The sequence below is a fragment of the Salarias fasciatus genome, chromosome 15 (assembly GCF_902148845.1).
Source record: "Salarias fasciatus chromosome 15, fSalaFa1.1, whole genome shotgun sequence".
Taxonomy (NCBI): domain Eukaryota; kingdom Metazoa; phylum Chordata; class Actinopteri; order Blenniiformes; family Blenniidae; genus Salarias; species Salarias fasciatus.
Window position 1 is genome coordinate 10507531 of NC_043759.1, and position 22651 is coordinate 10530181.

The following is a 22651-nucleotide window of genomic DNA, read 5'->3' on the forward strand; positions in this document are numbered from 1 at the left end:
CAGTGCATAAAGACGTCCAGTGTACGGAGCAGCGATGCGGGTCACAGGAGTGTGAGAGCAGGTCAGAGCACTGCAGTGGGAAAACATTTCATGGCTCAAGTGAAAGAGCTGCAGTCTCTGCGAGTCGCTACCCAAAGGCTGTGCAAGAGTGTGTGTGTGTATGTGTGTATGTGTGATGTAGAGAGGAAACCAGAAAGGCGCCTGCAGGCTCTGCGTGGTACAGCACTGACAAAACACTGAGGTCAATGATCCAACACACTGGAAGCACTATTACATGGTTTGTTTCCCATGTCAGCGTAGACAGCCTTCTGGATCACTTCCACGTCTTGAGATCTACTCATTCACAAACACACACACACACACGCAGCTTACCTACTACACACAACACAGTTACCGTCGTTTGACCTAAAGATGCATTCCTCAGACATCAGATCTGTAAATCAATGGTGCTTCTCTTTAACCTGTTTGACGCAGCAGTATGTGGGGAGTATGAGACATAAATTAGTCGGTGTAGGAGTAAACCTGCTGCACCTGGGCTCATCTTAATCTTAAATACTACAGTTGTGTAAATCAGTGATCATATGTAGTGTTGTAACAAATGAAGCACTCACCTGTTGAGATGCGAAGATGAGGCCAGGCAGAGGTTGGACAGGAATTATCATGTGGAGAGAGAGAGAGAAAAGACAAGCTGGAATTAGATTATCAGAAGCTTTTATCCGAAACTACCGAACACAAGTCATTCAAATCTAATGAAAAGAGTGGATTTCCTAAAACAAGCCCAGCAGGTTCAGTGCAACAGCACAGGCTCAACTTTTTGTCTTTATTATTGTTTTACTGCTTCATTAAACTACGTGAAAAGGGACAGAAAAAGGTCCGTTTTTTTGTGACTTCCTGCTTCTGTTCAGCTTGAACGAAGAAGAGACTTGAGTAAGAAGCTATGCTGAAATCTGTGACGGTAAAGATTTTGGCATCAAGTCAGATTTACTTGAAAAGCACATTTCAAAAGAGCGGTTGACCGAAGCGCGGCACATCCACACTGCCGGAAACCAAAAGGAATTAATCAGCATGCGTGTCAGCAAAAAGTGAAGAACCATCAGAATACATCTGTGGGTATTCAAATGATACATAATATCATTTATTATTTTACATTCAAATAATCTGACACATGTTGATGAAACAAGCATATTCTAGTCTAAAGTTCCACCTTCATTAGTGTTCTGTTTCCGCAAAAAGTAAATACTTTGATTTTTCTAACAACGGTTCTCTTTGTATTTCTGTGATTGGTGAATCCTTGCCCAGACAAGCTGCCTGCATGACAATGCATCTGTAATTGTAGCTGAAGGAAAAAAAGAGGAAAAAATTACTTTATTGAAGTGATTGTTGGTGATTTAGATGACTAAAAAGTGTAACCCGAGAGAGGAAGATGTTGATGATTAATATTGCAGCTCTGCTAATAAGCAAGGTCACGCCGTTGACAATTTGCAATTTGCAGCTGCGCGCGCGTGCGCACGTGTGTGTGTGTGTAGGAAAGGAGAGAAAGCACCTGCAGAGTAACAACAATCAGTGAAACCTCTCCTGCTGCTGCACAAACATGACCGCCGCTCTGAACACCTTGCCTTCATGAATTAGTGTTTGGAGAGTTACAGATCTGCCTGAGAGTCTTCCAATGGTTTTGTTCGACACCAGCAAATATAAATAAATATTAAATTGATCCAAAGATTTCATAACTTTGGGCGTTTAGTATAAGAAGTTCAGGATTTTACTTTACAAAGAAATGTTTAACAACCATTTACACACACTGGACCAGTGCCCAGCCCTCCACAGCGGCCAGGCATCACATCCACTCACAATCACACCTACAAACAATTTAGAGCCACCAATGAATCTCAAACACATGTTGTGAGACTGTGGAAGCAGACCAGACACAGGAAAGGCACCCAGCCTGACTCAAATTGATTCTGATTTTACTCCAAGAGCACTAATCACACAAACAAGCAAGTCTGTGTTTATTAGTCAAATGAAGTTGCATCTGAATAATGTCTTCATAAGACTTTTAGATATTTTGTCCAACTTATTGTGCACTACACCTGACTAATAATACTCAGAGCTCTCTGGATCCACTTTGGACGTGACGCCACGCAACTGGACACCACTTCAAACGACTCACTCTTCTGAAAGAGCAAAGACCAACAGGGATTGCAATGAGCTCCACCCAAACTGGATTTCTTACTTAAGCATTGGATCATATTTAATATAATCAAATGAAATTTAAGCTTTCTAAATGAACAAACCAAAAGATTAAATGTGACGTTTTCAACACATGAAAGAAGAATTGCAAAAACACCAGTTAAGACTAAAATGTAGGGATTAAATATATGTTTATCTGCTGACAGTTGGCACAAATGGTGCATGATGTGTTTTCAAACAGGAGAAAAAAAAACTATTTAGTAACACAATGAAACCAGTTAAAGCATTTAAGATAATTTCCATGTTGCTCTAAAAGTATTATCCAAACATGTCTAAAGGTTAAACTGGCAGTCATGTGAAAGGCTGAAAGTGACAAGTCCGAGCTCAACACGATAAAAGCGCCTTAATGCACCTGAAGACCAAAAACTGTCAAGACCAGTTTTTTTTTTTTAAAGGCTCGGCTCACACATCGAATGAATGAAGCCATCCTTCCTGTTACAACACAATACACCAATCCAACGCGTCGAGCGTGCAATTTAAAAACCTCACCTGGATTGACAAGACGAGTCTCTTCAGCTTCCATCGAGTCGTCTCTACATTATTCTCTGACTCCTGTTTCTCTTCAGAGTTTCATGTCGCCCAGCCAGCATCCTGAACAAAGCTGAAGCCCACACGGCACAATGCACCGACTACCACCAGCTTTCTGCGTCTCTCCCTCCTTTCTTCTTCAATTCACACTGTTCACACATTTTTTTTTCTATTTTTGCTCCCCATCTCATCATCAGCTGTTCGGTGCTCTTCCTGGCTTCACACTCATTTCTCGCCATCACTGCAGGCTACTTCGCTTTTGTTTTGCTGAGTTAACGGCTTAGTTTGAGCCGTGAAGTTGAGAACGCGCACGTGGTCAATGGATCTGACCGTCACACATGCTCACTCCAAAAAAAAAAAAAAAAAAAAAACACACCTACCTTCGTAGGGGTTCCTCCTCTGCCTCCGACCGAACATCCTCAGCCCACTGACAGGCATGGTATCGTCTGATAACCTCACCGGGACGCTCTCCCTCCTGCCATCGATTTCAAGATGATGCACGCTCACGCACAATCAAAGTCTGCAACCTTTGTTAACTCCTCGCTGCACACGTGTGAAGAGCCCACACACACACTGGCCAATCAAACCCTGTCATTAAAAAAAAGGGGGTGTGTGTGAGGGGGGAGTGCTGCATTCAGGGGAAGCTCCCTTAACTGTGACCCCCGAACCCCAAGGTTGCCATGGCGACGCAGTCGCTATCTACCAGAGGCGACGGTTGCCGGGGCGCTGCGGCATGGCCCGAGGTCTCCTCCACTGGGTCCTCGCGGCCTTTTAAGTTCTGGAGTTGGGGGTCACCGGCGCATACGCAGGCAAACTCACACTTGCACGCTTCCGAAATGGGCTCTTTGTGGAGCTAAGCTGCTGAGCAATCAGGCCTGAAGAGTCGCCCCGTTCTGTTTGAAGTGACGCAGTTTAGTGAAGGAGAACCTGGTTTTGTCTTGAACTTGTTAGGCCTGAAAAAGAGCAAGGGCGCCGATGCAGTTCCACACTGGAACTACAATGTTCCCCCTCATCTGGAATCCTGAATTTCATCATAAAGCGTTTCTTGCAGATTTAAATCCTGTAACTCCAAACTCATGGTGTGTAAAACCACCCTTGACACCTCTTCAGCACTCCACCCCTATAACTCCATGTATGAAATAAACTTGGTCCTATATTTAAAGCTAATTACATGGGATGAAGAACTTTCGGCAGTTTACATTGTTTGCTGTAATCATAACCTGCAAAGCATGCGGAAACCTTTCGGTAACCTTTTTTCCGGAGACACATTCGTCACTGCCGTTCTACTTTTCCAATACAGCAGGAAACAACGGTGAGAGACGTGTCACATCCCGTCGCGGGGGAAACAATCACAGAGCCCGATCCGACGGAGGCAATCGGACGAGGCAGCTGTCCGATTAAGAGCCGCTTTCCTCCGAGGTCTGAATGTGCTGCCCGGCGGAGGGAGGATGGCGACGGCGGCAGGAAATGGAAGGGGATGTAGTTGACAGTGCCGTCTCCCACAGGATGCTGAGAAACGCTTGGCCAGCAAAGGGTTAGTTCACGGCTTAGTGCTCTGAGGTGTGGACAACGGGGTTTATCTGAAACACCAGGACAAGGCAGCAGTTCAGCGTTGAAGGAAATGGTCTTTATCCGCAAATGTGTTTCTTTAATCACAAACCAAAAGTGAAATGATAAACAGGATTACACAAATACATTAATTTTATTTCATGACTGTCTCATATTTGTCACTCCAATAATGCATTCTCGTCCTTTCCACACACATTATGGCAACTTTTTTTTCCCCATCCACTGCATGTCAACACACTGATTCGTCACAAGATCCGCAACTATGAACAACACACACACACACACACACAAACACGCACATGCACAAAAATTTCTTCCTTGTTTCCCCCCCATCCTCTCTGCATTTCCTCTCTTCACTTCCTTTTACCTAACAAATCCCCAGTCGGGAAAAAGCAGCTCATACGAGAAGAGAAACATGACAATGAAGCCTCTCGGGTGGAAAAAAAAAAAAAGCCAACAGCAAAAGAAAAAAAAAAAAAAAAAAGGGGGAGCCAATAAGTAAACAACAAAAAAACCTCAAGAACTTCAGAAATGCTGAGCAGACTGGCTCCTGTCGGGGATGTGGTGTGAATACGAAGGAGTGCATGCAAACATATGTAGAGTCAGAGTGTATCCGTGCCACTCGGGCTGAACGGCTTCGCTCTGAGCAGACAGTGTGGACTACCAACACATCTCTTGCCTCGCAATGTATGTGCGATCGACTTTTTTTTTTTTCAACTCATTCTTCCCAACGCTAGAAGCCAGATTTGCGCCTCATTAGTATGTTAAAAACAGAGGCGGTCTTCAATTATTCAGGAGTAAATCCTTATCCGGATGCGGGTGCGGACACAACACATCCGCCCGCCATGGCAAAACAGCTTCTTAACATTCGTAGAACATGACTGGGGCGCAGAGCCAACACGCCACCGCCACACAGCAGCAGGGCACTGGCCACACATAAAAAAAACAAAGCAACTGTGTATCTGCACCGTCTCGCACCAGTTCAGCTTTTGTAAAATCTTACACGCACGTCTGGCAGTCAACAAGCGAGGCCAATGACAGTGTCAGGTGTCCAAATGAATTAGCCTTTTTGCAGAAACATAAAATGAGCTGATTGCTTGCATTGTGCTGGTTGACATGGTTAAATGAGAATGCTACTCAGGATCATGTCCTCATGTATCTTTTGCCCCACTGATTTTTCTTGACGACGTCAACACAGCTGCATTAAAACAGAATAAATCATTGATCATCTTAAATTTGACTCAATCAGGCACACAGTGGAATAAAAAGGCTAACTTTTAATAGCATTATTTGATAATCAATTGCTTCTTTAACACTGTGCCATGAAGACATATTTCGATAAAAACTAGACAAATGCATTATGATGAAGCCATTCAGCTTCACGGGTCCTCACAGTGGACGATATGCTCCATGTGGAGCTGAACATAACTTACGGCAATTATTATTTTGTTATGGTACTATACTGTTAACAGCAAATAACCATTCTTTTATTCAAAGAGGAGTATAGCAAAAAGAAAACAAAAAAAAGCTGAAGGGGAGGAACATAACAGCTATCGAGTAAACAATATAACACATATTCCTCTCCAGAGAGTACAAGTTGGGAAATGTAACACTACAATGAGTCCAACATCCTTTAGTTTACAGGTCTATGGAAATGTGGCCTGATTCCATTCATTGTGTCCCAGTGACCCACAATGGAGATGCAATCATGGAGAGCAGAGTGTGTGTGTGTGTGTGTGTACAAGTGACTTATAGTGTTTCTACATTTCAAGCTTCCTAGGCCACGCTATTGAATAGTAGTCATGAGTTCATACTTCTGGGAATAGGTGATGAGGAGAAGATAGTAAACAATTAGGAAAAGAGGCTGAAACGTGCAGCCACACGGGTGATGCTTCTAAATCCGTCAGGATATAAAGGACAATGTGCTGAATGCCTGCTAACAGCCGGTTACACTCTAACTAGCTGCAGCACTACGCACGCTGCTCCAGCACACATTGCATCAGAGTTTACAGTGAACACACTAAAAACCCTTTCACGAGGTATTGGGGTGAGACCGTCAATTGCTAAGCCACAAGTGGCAAAACTGAGTCAACTACACCCAGAGCACTCCGCCCTCACTCTGGAAGCAAACGGGAAGCTATCGGGGTTCAGTCCAAACCACAAACCGCTGTGTTGCTTCAAACCCCCCAAAAATATCCAGGTCTTTCTGAGCTGAAACAAAGTGATGAGACGAGGAGGAGGAGGAAGAGGAGTGGGAGGAGGAGGTGTGTTTAGACCTCGTGTGTCACCTCCCTGCTCCTGGAACTGCCTCCCCTCCCAGCGCTTTCCCCGAGTCGGCAAACCACATGAAAGCCCTCCTGGGCTGGGCTCCCATATGGTGAAGAGACAGGGGTGTGTTCCAGTGTGTGTGTGTGTGTGTGTGTGTGTATGTGTGTGTGTGTTCAGACAGTTATAGGGGGCTCCCTCCGACCTCCTGCCCCTGGCCTTAAGAAGCCACGCAGACAGCTGTATTTCCTGAAGAGCCTGACTTTCTCTCTCTCCAACACACATTCATGCCTGACCAATTAGGACACCCAGTTAAGTTATTAGTGACTGTTTACCATGCAGTCCCTGCTCCTTTCTTCCCTTTCCCCTCGTCCTCCCTCCTGACCGGTTTGACCTTTCTGCATCCATTTATTATCCTGGTCACTGAATTTAAAATACAACCTTTTTTTTTTATCTCAATTTGAAACGTTGCAGTCAGTTTCGGTCACAATATAAAAGCACAAAAGAAAACTATCTGGATTCTTTTATTGTTTTTCCAAACACTACTTCTCTGAATAGTCTTTCCATGACAGCGAGGGAGAGCAATGAAAACAACATTTAGCCTGAATTAAAACAGAACGGCAGATAGCTCATAAAGCGCGCTCAGAGACTGCGAATGCACGCCGTGGTGTTAAATCAAAGCGTTTAAATAAAGCAAGGCTGCAGTGAGACTGCAATTTCCTACGGCGATGTCTTTCAGTCGTGTCAACAAACAGACGGCAGCAAAATGTTTACTTTGCAATAACTGATCGATGCACAAAAGCTGAAAAGAGAATATGGTTTGAGCAGAGCTTCTTTACACATCGCTGCTAAAAGGTTTGATGAAAACGGGGACCGGAGTCCGTGGACGGCCTCTGGCACTCCTATTCACCTCATCCTCTCATTTCCTCACACTCTATTGAGCCCCAGTTGTTGGGACTTTTTGAAAAAAGTGGTCAGCGTGCTGGAAGGCCTCCAGACTGGCCAAGCATAAGCGTGTGTGTGTGTGTGTGCGTGCGTGCGATTTTAAAGCGTGTAACCGTGCAGGCCCGTCAGAGGGAATTAGTCTCCATTTTCCTTCTCTGTTGTGCACGGCCCTGTCTGACTTGTCAGCCTCGGCGGTGCACCGATCGTTCCAAAAAACACAAAGAAGCACAAAACGTGAGGAGAGAGAAAGAAAAAAAGGAAGTTAAGCAGGGGAGAATGGAAGGAGGAGAGTGGAGAGAAAAGGAGATGTGCTAAATACAGTCAGACTGACGGGTCTGAAGACGGTGGACAAAGAGCGAAGAGGAGGTTACAGCAAACTGTGCCTCTGTGTTTTCTAAACTGTAAAGCTTCTCTGCCGTCATCCAGCTCCGTTCGGCTTTTCTTGCGAATTTTCGGAAGCACAACCCCGATTAAAGTTTGCACACAAGCTTCTTTGCACCTGCAGACAGAATTTGCTCCGCGGTGTCATGAAGACAAAACAGTCTCAGCAACATCCTTTCACACGTTTATAAAGTGTTAAAAGCTAAATAAAGACAAAAAAAAAGATGGTGTAAAGAAGAAATCCAGTTAGAAGATAAAATGGTATGAAGAACAAAGACCGAACTTATTCATAAATGTTTGATAAAAGAGAAAGATTGATAGATTTTTCTCCCCCCGCCCCCCAGCCCAAGGGGATCTGACATTTCCACCCAGACCACTCGGTGCTGCCCGAGTCTAAACACAACAAAAGGCTCTCAGTCTCATCTCCACATTTCTGGGGCTCGGGGCCCCAGAAGACCGCTCCCTCAAGACCGGGGCTCCTCGCCGGGCTTATTAACCGACCTCGCCGACGCAAACTTCATTCAGGACCTTTCAGGCCAACAAGTTTTTCTCCAAGCAGTCCCCGGAGGTAGGGGGTGGGGCGGAGGTGAGGCCCCGGCGCTGGGGGACGCAGCTGATTGGGTTAATTCAGCTCGATTCCAGCAGACAGTAGGGGCGCATTGTTGGGGCTGAGGGTGCTTAGCAGGAAAAAAAAAAGAAGAAGAAAAAAAAAAACGGGGGGGTGAAGGGGCTTTTTCTTTTATGTGGAGCTGCCTTGTTCGCTGCTGTGGGCCTCACTGAAAATAACGGATCAAACGCAGGAGGGATGTTTGTGCGTGTCTGTGGACGTGTGCGTGTTTATGCAGGAAACCTGAGGAGTTAGGCGTCGCAGGAGACAGACAGGCAGGCTCTTTAATAAAGGCTGCAGATGGAGATAAGTTTGTGTTCATGTTAGAGATCACCTAAGAGCTACTACCAAGTCCAGGCTCACCACTTTGGGAGTTCACTTATTCAGTTTGCTACTGAAATCTAACAACTGGAAATTGGACAGGCATTGTGAAATCACCTGGGGGGGCGGGGGGGGCGGCGGGGGCGGGGCAGTGCAACTTTAAACCCAGATCACCAGAAAATATGCAAAAACCGCTTTGAGGAAGGAATCAGATCCGTCACAAAACAGCAGTGAATCCAACGTGAGCGAAACTGACCTACAAATACCGAGACATCACCCCACTGACAGGCGCACAATAACACCACCCGATACAGCCGCTCAGTGTCCTACAGCTGGAGGAAGAACCATTAGATCACTTCACTGCGACTACATTTCATGCTGTACAAGCAAGTTTCCTGGAATCGAAGAATTCTTAATTCCAGAGAGAAATAACCATTTTATTTTGCCTTCAGGCCCCCTTAAGGAAAGTACAACAAGCTCTCTTCACCATATTGTGAGTTTATTACTGTCACTGCTAACCTCAGCTTTTGTTTGGTGTGATTTGACTTGACAGGATCCAAACAGAGACTGAGCAGAGAAGAAAGCAGAATTCCCACAGACAGATGTGGAAACTGCACAAATTACCCATTCTGAAGAAATTAAAAAAACAAAAAAAAAGACATGGGTATGCAGTACTTGTAGGGATTTTTCTTGTACCAACATCACCTGGACTTGGATGAACTTTTTAAAAGAAGACAAAACACCTGAGGCCAGGGAACACACCCAGTCGCACAGCTCTGATGGTAACGGTGCGCCTCGCTCTCCCACTCGATCGCACGCTCCAAGCGCAGACGGAGAAGGTCAGGCACACAGCTGAGTAAATACACCGGGACATTAACAGGCAGCAGCCTGGAGAGCACACATGAAGGTTTGGGACTGAAAGACTCGACAGATCGAGCAGATTCAGCTGATGAACAAGTCGTCAACCAAACTTTTGATTGAGAATAAAAAAAATAATACGTGATGGGATGGTTTCCAGATTGTGTATTTAAAATTAAATACCATATGATTTGAAGGACTAAAAGAAATCCCTGCAATGTGTTTGTTTAATTGAGATAAACTGGAAGCGACTTCAGCCGCCGCCGCCGCCACAGCAGGTCAGAATGGCTGCGATACATGAAGAAAGACTTCAAAGGAAAGTGGACAAAGATGACTCATTCTGCATTATAAAAACTTCATAAAACAACTTCAAAATGTCACCCTCCTCATGCAGTCACAAAGAACATGTAATGACAAATACTCAGAATTACACCCAGAAACCAGCAGGTCTCACACACACACCACAAACACACTTTTCAGAGGACACTGCAAGAAGCTAAATGTATTTTCCTGCAGACTTACTCTTTAATAAACCTTAAAACACTTGTTTACCTAAAATAAAAATGATTGTGATGTGAAATCGACAGATTGTTTCCTATAAAACATTGACATTTCAGTTTCATAAACTCCTGCAGCCTCTTCCACTGGGCAGAAACAGGAATGGGCGTGTAGACTGGAGGGAAGGTTTCAGGAGATTAACCCTCTGTAGTCGCATGAAACAATATTCCTCATAATCTGCATCACTGACTCCAAAAATCCCCTCTTACTGTGCGGCATGGGAGGGCTACTCTTAATGTGCATTGTTGTTCTTTTGAACGCACAAGCACACGCACACACACACAAGTAACGGCACACGTATTAGGACGTAACAGCTGGACCGCCAGGCGATGTGAGCATACAGATGTGTGGGATTACAGACTGATGCCGTGTGGAAACTCACAAAATGAACATTGTTCAGCAGCCTGCAAGTGCACGTTTATGAATGGTACCAATTATGTATCATGTATCAGTTTGTGAAACTTTTCTGCATGAAAAGTGCTTCATAAATAAAGACTGACTGGATTAAATGATTCCTCAGAAGTCGTATTTCATTGCGACATGTTAATGCCACATGTTTGCCAGATATTCAGATGGAGCCTTTTCCTTCTTTATCCAGATGCTCCAGTTTACAGAAATTCATCCGGATGACCGCCGAGCAGCGGAGCAGTGCTTAACCTCTCCCCTACAGCGACATTATCCTCGATTCCACAGTTCAGGCTTGGAGCACTTTCTGTGTGGAGTTTGCATGTTCTCCCTCTGTGTGTGTGTGTGTGTGTGTGTGTGTGTGTGAACATGTCATCATCTAAACCAAACATTTCATTGCAAAGCGGCCGAAAAGCTAAATAAAACACGTTTAAGTACTATTATAACCTCCAGACGCTGCTTCTCAGGTTTTTCGTTGTCCTGATTTTCTGCCATTTTCCTCCAAAAAGGAATGAGGAAGAGCCACATTATATAAACAACCCACAAACAGTCAGGGAAGCATCAACAGACTTTAGTCATCCGGTCTCCCAAACGACAAATAAGAATTCACAACAAAGAAAAACCGTTTTGTCACTGACTGAGAAGATCTGGGAAAACTTAACGAGTGGGACCCACACACTCTGCTGCTCATCCCGCAAATGCACATGGAAATGCAGCATCACAGTCTGCAGAGAAAGCTCCTTACTTTTTGTCAAAAGTTTAAAACTAAGTGAAAACATGTTTTCTATATCAAAAGTTTCGCTCACTGCTGTTAACGTGCCATTGCTGAGATGAATAGGTTTTAAAACCTGGGCCTGGTAATCCACTGCTGGGCAACTTCTTGCATCTGACATATATGTTCAAAGGAAGGAGCTTAATGATAATCCTTCCATTTCAATCGAGTGCTTTGTTGCCCGGATGAATCCAAACACGCGGAGCGGTAGATCACCAAGATGTTAAGAAAATAAAAACATCCTGGTGAAGGCGATTATGCCGCATCAGCCAGAGGTTACTCGGTTGACTAATGTACAAAGTTTTTGATACGAGAAAGATTATTCATGATCCCACGCTACTATCTGACGTACACTTAATTCACTGTTTTGAGTTTACCCACCTTTCAGTGTTGATGGATAAATGTGTGCGCATGCTGCGACCGGTCCCTAAACTCGTTTTTCTCCTTGAGAACTCAAATTGAGTTACATAACAACCCAGCAGTCATTTGTTGTGTGTGCATACAGCAAGGTAGACGGATCACAGTCTGGATTCATTCACACTGAAAGATTTTTGATTAAAAGCACAAAGCAGACAGGGAGACATCTGCATAATGAGCTAATAAAAAGGAAAAGTAATGTTCTTCCCCTGTAAACAAGTTGTAGTGATACATATTCCATCAGTTACTCTTTTTTAATTTTATTTTGAAGGGACTGCTTTGTTCCAATCGTTTTTTTTTTTCTTAATGGCATGTTTTATGAGGGAAACCAAAGAGAAATTTCCACATGATGAGGGCGATGTCTGCAACAAAGCGAAGGCTGGAGGCAGGAGGTGGAGAACATCTGAAATTACAGACGGCAAGCGGATTAAAAAACAAATAAAAAGAGGGGAGAGGACACAGAAACCGAATGTGGGACGCAAACGACTCCTCGGGCTTCGTGTGGGCCGACCAATAATCCAAACATATGTAGACATCACACCACACCAAAACCCAACAGCGAGGAGCCAAAAGTCAGAGGTAGCTGAGGGATAGTGGTCTTTGTTCCATGTTAAATCCTGACTGACGGCCGCGTGAGGGCCACAGTAAGTTTAAATGAACACATACGCACAAAAACCCACACAATGAGGTCTCTGTTGAAGGAGGCAGACGGCCGGCGCAGAGACAGCAGAAGATTCAGTAGTCGGCAGGGATTCCTTCATCCAGTATGTCATAATTCACAGTGACAGAAAGCTTCTCGGATGCTCGCAGACATACTGTAGAGTTCAGTGGAGATACAGTAAGATGGATGGAGAGCGAAGGAGCTGCCTCAGGCGGGGAAAAAAAAAAAAAATCAAATGGACAAAAGCACTTTGTGCCATGTTCATTTTCTCTAATGGACAAATTAGTAAAGAAAATCAATCAACGAGACTCTGTAACTACATTCAAACCCAGCTTTTGGATATTAACCTGCACGGAACAACACGTCTTGCTGCACACTTGAGCCCACTCAGTCTGAGAATATAACGCAGCTCATCACGGCAATCATCCCAAAGGTTCTGGCTTCACTTAGCTTTGATTGAAACTTCGCAATCTTCATAAAGTTAATGGATTACAGTACGCGTGTTAAATATGATGATCTATGAACTGATGAACAAGCAGATTTTCTATAAGTTAAGGTCAAACACAACAAGTAATATGGTAACTCAATAACAGCGAGGAGTCTCTACAACATCAGGAAGATTTCAAGGCAAAACTTACTTTATATGATGAACATAATGGAAACTAACATACCTCACTTTCAGGGTATTATTCAGAGATTAATGGAAACAAAAGTGTCTCTAAATATAGTATCCCTATTGGAAACAAATACTTAAATAACCACAGCGTATATCACAGCTGCGAGGTTGCACTGTACAGGGATGAGCATGTTTACAGACATAACAACCTGGGTCAACATGCTGACAATGGACTATTTGGCCCTTGGCAGGAGTCGGGGGACAACAGATTGTGTTGCGGCTCTCTGACACAAACACGGAGGGCAGGGTGGAGACCGAGACACACAATAAACCCATTTCTAAAACTGGCAAGAGACTGATAAAAATACCAACTTGTCATCAAGACAATCAAACGTGTGTAATCCTTTATGGAAAACTGCATTGTTTTCAGAGTTTCTGTCAGTTTCATGTAAACACACATTTTCAGAACGGTGCAGTAAACTACTTACGTGTACCGCAGGTTGTCAAATGATTTGTCAATCTAAATCAGATTCTTTTCACTCAGTTTGTTTATTCAGATGAAGATTTTCCAAGTTGTTCAAACTTTGAAAAATGCAGCCAACAGCTGTTTTGTGAAGAATCGGCCAGTGGGTTGCACCTCTCAGCTCATTCCGGCCAGCTTCCAGACGCACATGTTCGCCATCAGCTCAACGTCATCGCAACACAATAACGGCGTGTTCCTGCTTTTCTGTGGTCTGTTTTCCAGATATTTATGAGCTTGGTGTTTTATGCTTCTCATTTGTCCAATTGCAGTTTCAATTATACTACATATATGGATGGCTCCCAGCATGCACCGCTGAGTGTGTCCAACTGGGTGTTCGCTGCATTGGTTTGGTGACACAAGTGACAGATGTGGCAAAAATACATGCGTTTTTACCCCGAGGCGATCGTAACGTCAGCCTGTGTGTGTGTGTTTCCAGGCCTTGTGGGCAGTTGAGTGTAACTCCGGGATAACAATAGCCTTTATGCTCCTGTTAGATGATCTCCCACCTGCTGCACTATGTCATTACGTGCTGTATGAATGTGTGTTTTGCCCGTCTGTGTGCATCACTGAAGAACTATAATCTTACCCAGGATGCCGTGCACCCGTTACTTTTCTGCCATCAGAAGTGATGGGTGTGCACCCGTACAGGAGTTCTTATTAAATGTCTCCATCTTTTTGTTGTAATTCTCGAGCTTCGTCAGATTTGCTTCACTGAATCATTCTGGACACACGCGGTCAGCGACACGTGGTTATATATGCTTGTGCTCATTTCTAAGTATTGCTAGTGCACATGTGAAGTTGTGCATGTATCGTTTCCACTTGTAGAGTACTTTCAACTATGTCTGAATTTCAAGCGCTTAATCGAATATTTGTGCAAAACCACTGCAAAAAAAAATTCAAAACCCACAAGATGCATGTTCAAGTAAAAAAAAAAAAAACTCAATGTGTCAGGTTGATTACAAGTTTCTCACCTGATTTATCAGTGCATATGTTCATTTCCAAGTCACAAAGGAGGCTTGAGTTACTTCTATAATAGGTAACCGTATCATCTCCCTTCTTCATGCTACAAGCAGCTGAAGTCTACAGCTGTTCCACGGAGCCATCCTGTCTTGTCCGTACCTCTCACGACTGCACGACAACCAGCAGGAACAAACCATATCCCCATCTATCCATATCCATCCAACCGTAGAAAAAACATAAAAGCAAAGAACTTTGTGTTTGTTAAGGTTCTTTGTTGTAAATTGGCAAAAACTTCTTATAACTCTGGAAAAATTGATTATTTCTCTTTAAAACGATGCCACTTTGTAGTCTGGTGAACACATGAAGTGCAACAACCAAAAACAAAAACACAAAAGCTGTCTGGCACTGAAAATTCGGCAAAATTTCCAAGGGCACGATGCACATACTCCACTGTGCTCCTCCTTACAAATGCATATTCCTTACAAATGTGCCAACAAAAGCGTCGCACGGGGAGAGACTCTAACTGATTACAAAAGAGGCCCAAGTGACAGAAAGATGAAGGGTGAGCAGGGGGCTGCGTCTTTGTTGTGGTCAGTCTGAGGGCCGACATCAAAGCCCGGACGATGGACGGAGATGAGAGAGGAAAAGGTCTGGAAACCATATGAAACAACACGAGGGGAGAGAGGGAGCGAGGTATAGGGCAGGGAGGAGGCGGGAGGGGACAGGGGAAGAGAACTGAAAACACAGGAAAGAGGAAGAGAAAGCAGTCGGTGAAAAAAGGAGAGTGGGTGACAGTAAAATATGCTGAAGCAACAAGTAACATCTGTGAGTGCAGACTCGGAAAATGAAAATGTTGCGTCAGACTTTATTGCAGCAATTAAAGATGTGCGTCTAAACAGGCTCATTGACTTTGAGACTTCCCCCAAAATTCTGCTTTCAGTGCCGTCGGTCTGTCTAATTACACCATTAAGCATTAGGTTGTGATTAAAAACGGCTTATTTTTAAGCCTGTATTAAATCAATGCATTGTTCTACTGCTGCACCTTGACTGGACAACTGACAGGAAAATAGAAAAAAATGGCAGAGGAGGTGGTTATTGAGCGCTTTTTCTCCATAAATCAGAAAGAACTGGTCATGAAACATGTCATTTTATAAAGTGCATAAAAACCTAATCAAAGGCAAATCATACTTTGCTCATTAAAAGTGTGGGATAAAAGTGTGGGATAATTGCAGCTCAGATAGACTCATATCATTGCAGGGTCAGGTTGTTCTGTGCTGCGGTTTGATCACTGAGTGGCAGGTCACATGTTAGGATACTTGGTGTAGGTATAGTACAAAGTAATTACAAGTTAGGTACAGGTAAAGGTCTATAAATACTCCATAAGTTAAATTTTCTGTGTTTTCCCTCCATGGATACGAGAAATGATGTTTTTTCTCACAATCCTGATTATGGAGTTTTTGCTGGTTTTCCTCGACACATCCGGCGTCAGGCCAATAAATCCACCTTAACACAACACATGTAACATCTGGGTAATGGCGAGGCCACGACAGGTAACTACGTGAGTTCACTGACCTTCGTACTGACACTGTATGCTGCTACATTTAGATTTTTTTGGAGAATTAAATAAGAAAAATATTTTAATGAGCCGTTAACTTAACCGTTAACCAGGGACCATAGTGGCATGATAACCTTTGTTCCTAATCATGTGATCACTGTCTTTCCAAAGTGTAACATTTAAACATATACAACATTTGAGCGTGTCCACATCAGAACGTGCACATTACCACACACATACACTAAAAGCAGATAAATGAGAGAAACTCGGGAAGGCTGAGGGGGTCGAGCTGCATCAGCGGTCAGCACGGTTGGGATTAAAACTTTATCTTCTCGTCGGTCTGGTTAAACTCTGGATTACTCACTGCAGTCAACTATCAATTTGCCAACATGTAAACCCTGCGAAACTGTAAGATCCTCAACATGTGCGAATGTGTGGACATCGACACCGAGACTCCCACGTGCACTTAATCGTGCACAGACTTAGGGAACACAGCTACACTTACACTCAAGTCTTTGTTTTCATTGCTTACTGCAGTTAATTCATAGAGGAAAGACAATCTAAAGACATTAACCCATTAGAAAACTGATCAAATCCAGATCAAATCCACAGAATACAGTTTTACCTCAATGATCCGATAATGCTGATGAAATCAAAATGAAAGCATGCACATTAAGAAAATAATCTCACAGGAAGCTCAAGAACGATACTCTTTTCCCACGGTACGTCGAGACCGACTAATACACGCATCTCAACTTTAACTTAAAGTCAGCGTGCCTCGACTTCTCCCCTCCTCACTCCTCTTCCCTTCTCTCAACCTCTCCTTTGTTGAACATTGGGAGAAGGTCGTCCGCAGCCCGGCAAGAAGCTTCTCCCCGAACGAGCCGTGTGGGAAACCGACTTGTGGATTCTGGCTGCGTAATTACTGCTCTCTATTGATGAATGGAAAGGGACCGCATTGGACCAGAGTGAATAGCGATCGAGGGAACCGAGGCTGGATAAGCAAGGGCGTTAGACTGTTTGTGTGGCCGACAGGAAACCGACGCTAAAAACCATAAACAGCAATTAGTTTATCCAGGCATGGCTGGGATTTGTTATTCTTTGGTTTGTGATATAGACGCGACTTTAGCAGTTGAGCAGTTGAGTTTCAGCCACAAATGTCCATCAACAGGGAAGCCATGGGAGTCGGTTCCCACACTTCAAGGTATTTAAGAAGCACAACACCCTTAAACATGATAGCGTGGTGAAGTTGAAAGATTACCGGGCAAATACACATGAGTATAAATATCTAAAGGATGGGGCGAGGAATGTTTGCTACAATGTGGGTGTAATTAATGAGTCGGACGCCGGAAAGGTCAGCTGGAGGCATGTTGTCTGTTTGCTCTGTGTTTGAGCTTGACAGAAGTGGGCATCGAGATAACAGACAGGGAGGCCCCGAGTCTCTCCCAAGCTCCAATTAACCTTGACTAGTCTGACCTACTTTAATCATTAAAATAGCATATTCCCAGGCCGACTGGGGGTTATATTTGGCAGACAGGACTTGGTGTTTAACACATAGTTAAAGGCCCACTTGACAAAAGAGCCTAAGCAGTCATTTGTTAGTGGGTGATGAAAAAAGGCCTTCAGTCAGGCCAGGAGCCAGAATCTCCACGGGATGTGTTCAGGCACAGCAATGAGCTGCAGGTCATTTGAATCAAAACAAAAAGCAATCAAACGCTTCTACGTAACCACTGTATTTATCCTATTTTACTGAAACACAGGAAACCAGACTAAATGTACACATAAACCTCGGCTTACCTTTAAAAGGTGAGTAGCGTCAGTAAAAAGAAAGCGGTTAAGTCATGAGAGTAAAGATCGACACTGATTAGTCAGACGTATGCATCGGAAAACACTGGAGCCGGACTAAACCTGCACTTAAAGATCTCGGAGTGACTTCTATGTAATTATCTAAATTTCAGCATTCATATCTGCGCAGCCATTACTTTAATTGTGAAAGGATTACGCTGCATACGCTTCCATTACTGGATTTACATGAATCAGATGTAGTTTCTTCGTAGTGATTCACACGAAACCGTGAGAAAAAAGTACAATAAGTGGCACGTAACTCCACTTTTATCTCAAACCCTAAAGCTCTGACAGACACGACAGGTAAAAACAGTTTTATTATGGTATTTGACCGAGTTCTACATGTTACAACCGGCCATTATAAATATATTTCATGTCACTAATGTTACCAAAAAATGGTAACTGATTACCTTTACCCAGACATAAACAGTAGGATACTGAAGTAGATGCACTTTGAGTTCGCAAACACTTTTATTGCTTTATATTTAGCTTCTGTCAGCGCCTGTCCCAGTTCAATATCATTAGGAAAATAACAACAAGCGGGTGTGGCAGTGGACACCTCCTCGGCCCTGACGTGGCCCTCAATTAGCCTGCAGCCAAAAAAAATCAAGCCAGTCTTTAGTGATTCCCCCACAAAGGGCGGAGAGAACGACCTCTGAACTCTACGCTGCAAACTCACCCACGCTGACATGAGACGGTCAACATCCACATCCATTTGCCCATCATGCCCCTGTTCAAACCGCTCCGGATTACTTAGTGTGTCTGCACAAACAAAACGACACCGAGGCAAATACGCCCTTCTCCCAATGTCAGTCTGTCAGCGTACACATGGGGGGGGGGGTGCCCCTCTTGTTGCCCCTCACCAGTAACATGATCCATCGCTGAGTGGAGGTTAGAAAAGGAATCCTGACCGACAGGGAAAGACGACAACAGAGTGACCGGCGACTGTTCATCATGCAAAACCCCAACTCCAAAAAGCTGTGTGGAAACTAAAGCCAGAATATTTAACAAACATTTTGTAGAAACAGAGTCTCTCAGACTGACAGGAAAGACTTATGAAAACTTTTTGACCATTTAAAAAGCATCTCAAATATTAACAAATTTACAATCAATGATGAGCTGTTCAATATTTTTGAAATTTTATGTTGAACCTTTTTCAGAATGTGGAGGAATCCTCTTCACACAGGGGAAAAAGAAGAGGCTCAGTGTTGGATGATCGTGATGTTTGGGCCTCACACAAAAACGTAACAACAATACTTTCCAAAATCTCCAATGTCTGGTCTCTTAAGACGTTTATAAGCTGCTCTCACGAGAAGAGGAGACGCTACAAAACCGAAACATGGAATAACTTCAGGTGTGCTGCTTACAGCAAACTCAATTCAGTTAAAACTATCAAATGTCTCACTTAACACGCCTGACACGCCTGTTTTTCAATTCCGCAAGAAAAAATATTCAGAATTTAAATGCAAATAATACTTTTTCTATGTAGCTCACACCATTCACCATTCAATCCTTTTGGGAATTCATTTGCACATGCAAACTGCATGCTGATAAAATAATGCTGATAAAACATACACAGCAGTCTACATTCACTACACAACCTGAAGACACCGAGTTACGAGAACTCATGTTACAAGTTCAGGTATTAACATGTCCATTTTTTTAAGTCACACAGAAACTCATTCTAAACAACTCTACCAGCTGTCATGTGAGGGAGGCTCAAAATCAGAAATCCTTTCCTGGAATACTTGTGAAAGCGAGGATGTTTCAGAGGAATTAGCGTTCGGTTCGCACGTCTGTTTTGAAATCAATCTGCAGCCAGTGCTTCAGTACAGTCAGGGATGGCCTTGGGGCGATGTGGGAGCTGGAAACGGCAGATCACGACGTAACACCCAGCATTCCTGTCTATTCTCTCACACCTTGTCTGCAGCTTCACCCTGTACTGCACCGGATGACTCAGTGGATGGCTTAAAAGGAACTTCTTAGAAAAAAAAAACAAAACAAAACAAAAACTTCATCCGGCCTTGAGTTGCATCAACTCTGCAACAGGTACGGATAATAGGAGAGGCTGACTCATGCCGTGTGATGGTGAAAAGTCTGGTAGCCGTCAAGTTAGGAGGCTCCCCTCAGAAGAATGCTTTCAGTCAGCTGCTCGTCACACATCACATTTACTTCAGTCTGGGATCTGTCGGCTCGGCTTATCATTTCCCTGGAACCAGCCTTGTGTACGTGTGTTTATATGTGCACATGAGGGTGACTCACGTTCAGACCCGAGACAGGGTGGACAGGCAGACTGATCAGATGTCGGAACGAGGACAGTAAAAAGGAAACAAAAGCCACTGAGTCAGAACTGAAATCCCGCAGTGTTTCGCAGAGCCTGGGCTCCACTCCTGAATCCTGAATCCTCCTTCACAGCACACTTCAGAGGTGAATCAGGTGAACAAAAGGAGCCATGGGGGGGAATCGGGAGGAAACGTGATCCCTTAACTACTGTGTTTATAGGTATTACTACATAACAACCTGTTTGAGAAGGAAGCAGTGGCACAAAGATGCCTATATGTGTCGACTCCGGGGATCTGCAGCAGCTCAACATCACAGCAGATAATATGACAGGCCTGTCTCTCTCCCAGTCCTGGCACCGTCACCACAGAGGGAGTAAAGTCTGAGTTAATATACAACCCGTGTGTGTGCGTCTGTGTGTCTGTGTGAGGGAGACTCCAAGAGGTAGCTTTACAATGGCACACAAAGGAAATAATCACAAGCCAGGAAATTGATTTTCCATTTATCTCTGTGTTGACCAACTTTGTTTACACTATTAAAATGGGCTGCTAGGCCTTCTGGGATCTTGATGTCCTTTAAAGAGCTGAACACAGATGGCTGGTAACGTTGAGGGGAAATCCATCATTTCTGACAGGCCACAATGCCCCAATTAACATAAGTCTCAATCAAGACAAGCAGAGCCATGTGTTCAGGAGACACTGGTCACTTTCAGTGGACAAACAGTCACCTTGGACCTGACCCCTCCACACCAATGACTATGTTATTATCCCTGAGCAGACAGGCACACCTGCTTTTCACTGATGCATTCAACTCAACAAACTAAACTTTACATCCTATGCAGTGGAGAAAAAAATAAGTAAAACTTTTACGCGCACCTGCCGGGTTCAACAACAGGCTATTGTGTCATACTGATGAAAAATAGAGTTCACAAGAGGTGACCCCAGGGGAGAAAGTAAAGTTTTTTGTTTTGTTTTTTTTCTCCATGCAGACTTACGGATTTTGGTTTTCTTGGGGTCCAGCTTGCGCACTTCGTTCTGCAGGACCTGCAGCCGTCCGTGGATCCTGCACGACCTCCGGAACACCATGCCCGCCTCCATCTCGATGCCCAGGAAGATGTCGCTGGCATGTCGGGACAGGTCGGAGAGCTGGTGGATCACGCTGGTCAGCGTGTGACAGCCCACCTCGTCCAGGGACGAGAACAGGACGGGCTTCTTCAGCCGGCGTCTCCCCGCGTCCTCCCCGCGCCTCCAGCCGTCCCTCGCCGACAACCGACTCACGCGACGCGGCTCCACGCTCCTCTGATGGAAGGGCATTTTTTTTTTTTATTTCACACCATTAACTCCAGGAAAGGTAGCAAAACACCACGAAATCCCCTCGGAGCTTTAAAACAAGTCCTTTCCTGTGGTTCCCACTGATTTAAAGAGAGTCCGGTCCTTCAGTCTCGCCATATCTTTGTGTGTGAACGCACGCTGCAGCCTCCGGTTCACCGGAGACGTTGCCTCCTAAAGTCTATTCAAATTCAAGCAGACACAGCGCAGGCTGGTTGGGAGAAAAAAAAAACACAAGGAAAAGTCGGGGAAAAGTGCAACAATGAAAACGCGGAGAACCACCTGTAGCGGCTGGAGCGGAGCCACAGGCGGGAGTTTACCTGCCAGTCCCTCCCGGGTGGAGCGGAAAACCTGGAGCGGAGTCTCCCAGCGACGGAACCGGATCGAGACCGACGGCAACAGCAACATGTCGAGTCAAATGTCTTTTTACTAGGCGCAAAGAAAAAAAATAAAGCGAATTCCAGCTACTATTGAGAGAAAACGGACATAAAAAGATTAAGATTGTAAAGTGACTGCAGATAATTCCATGAATTTAATCTCGGCGAGGGTGGAGAACGTGGTGTATGTTATCCTCCATTTAAAAATAAATCAAATCTATCAATCAGTGTATGTTTGTGTTTAACCAGTGCATGAAATCTAAATAAAAGTCATGAGTGAAACTTTGTAATATTCATTTTGATGTTCTAATTCGTAAAATTATAGTAAATAGCTGATCAAAGGAAATTAATCAAATCAAACTTCATTTATAAAGCACTTCTCATGTTAAAAAAACAACACAAAGTGCTTAACATTATTAAAACAAAACTCAGAATATAATAAAACTAAGCCACAACTTCACCGTAATCACATGCACACTCTCACACATACAAGCAAACACTCCTGTCATTAGTGGATGAGTGGTAAGGAGATGCATTCATCCATCCATCATCTATCTTCTGTGCCACTTCAGTGAGTGTCTACAGCTGGGGCCTGCAACCTGCGGCTCTATAGTCCCTATGTAGTGGCTCCAA

The 22651-nt window shown here is 44.1% G+C and overlaps 2 protein-coding genes across 3 annotated transcripts in view; one reads left to right on the plus strand and one right to left on the minus strand.

The window, feature by feature from the left end:
- nhsl1b (NHS-like 1b) overlaps window positions 1-21858 on the minus strand; it is an 85258-nt gene extending 63400 nt beyond the window's left edge. The window contains exons 1-2 of one of the 2 annotated variants that reach the window (XM_030111077.1): window positions 21669-21857; window positions 21308-21632 (exon numbers count right to left, since the gene is read on the minus strand). In XM_030111077.1, coding sequence (XP_029966937.1) covers window positions 21308-21626 — 319 coding nt within the window. In that variant the 5' untranslated portion in view covers window positions 21627-21632; window positions 21669-21857. Of the gene's footprint in view, window positions 1-21307 lie in introns of both variants that reach the window. The other variant, XM_030111079.1, reaches the window with a different exon arrangement.
- cmtr1 (cap methyltransferase 1) overlaps window positions 1-22651 on the plus strand; it is a 506633-nt gene that overhangs the window by 80616 nt on the left and 403366 nt on the right. The window lies entirely within an intron of this gene.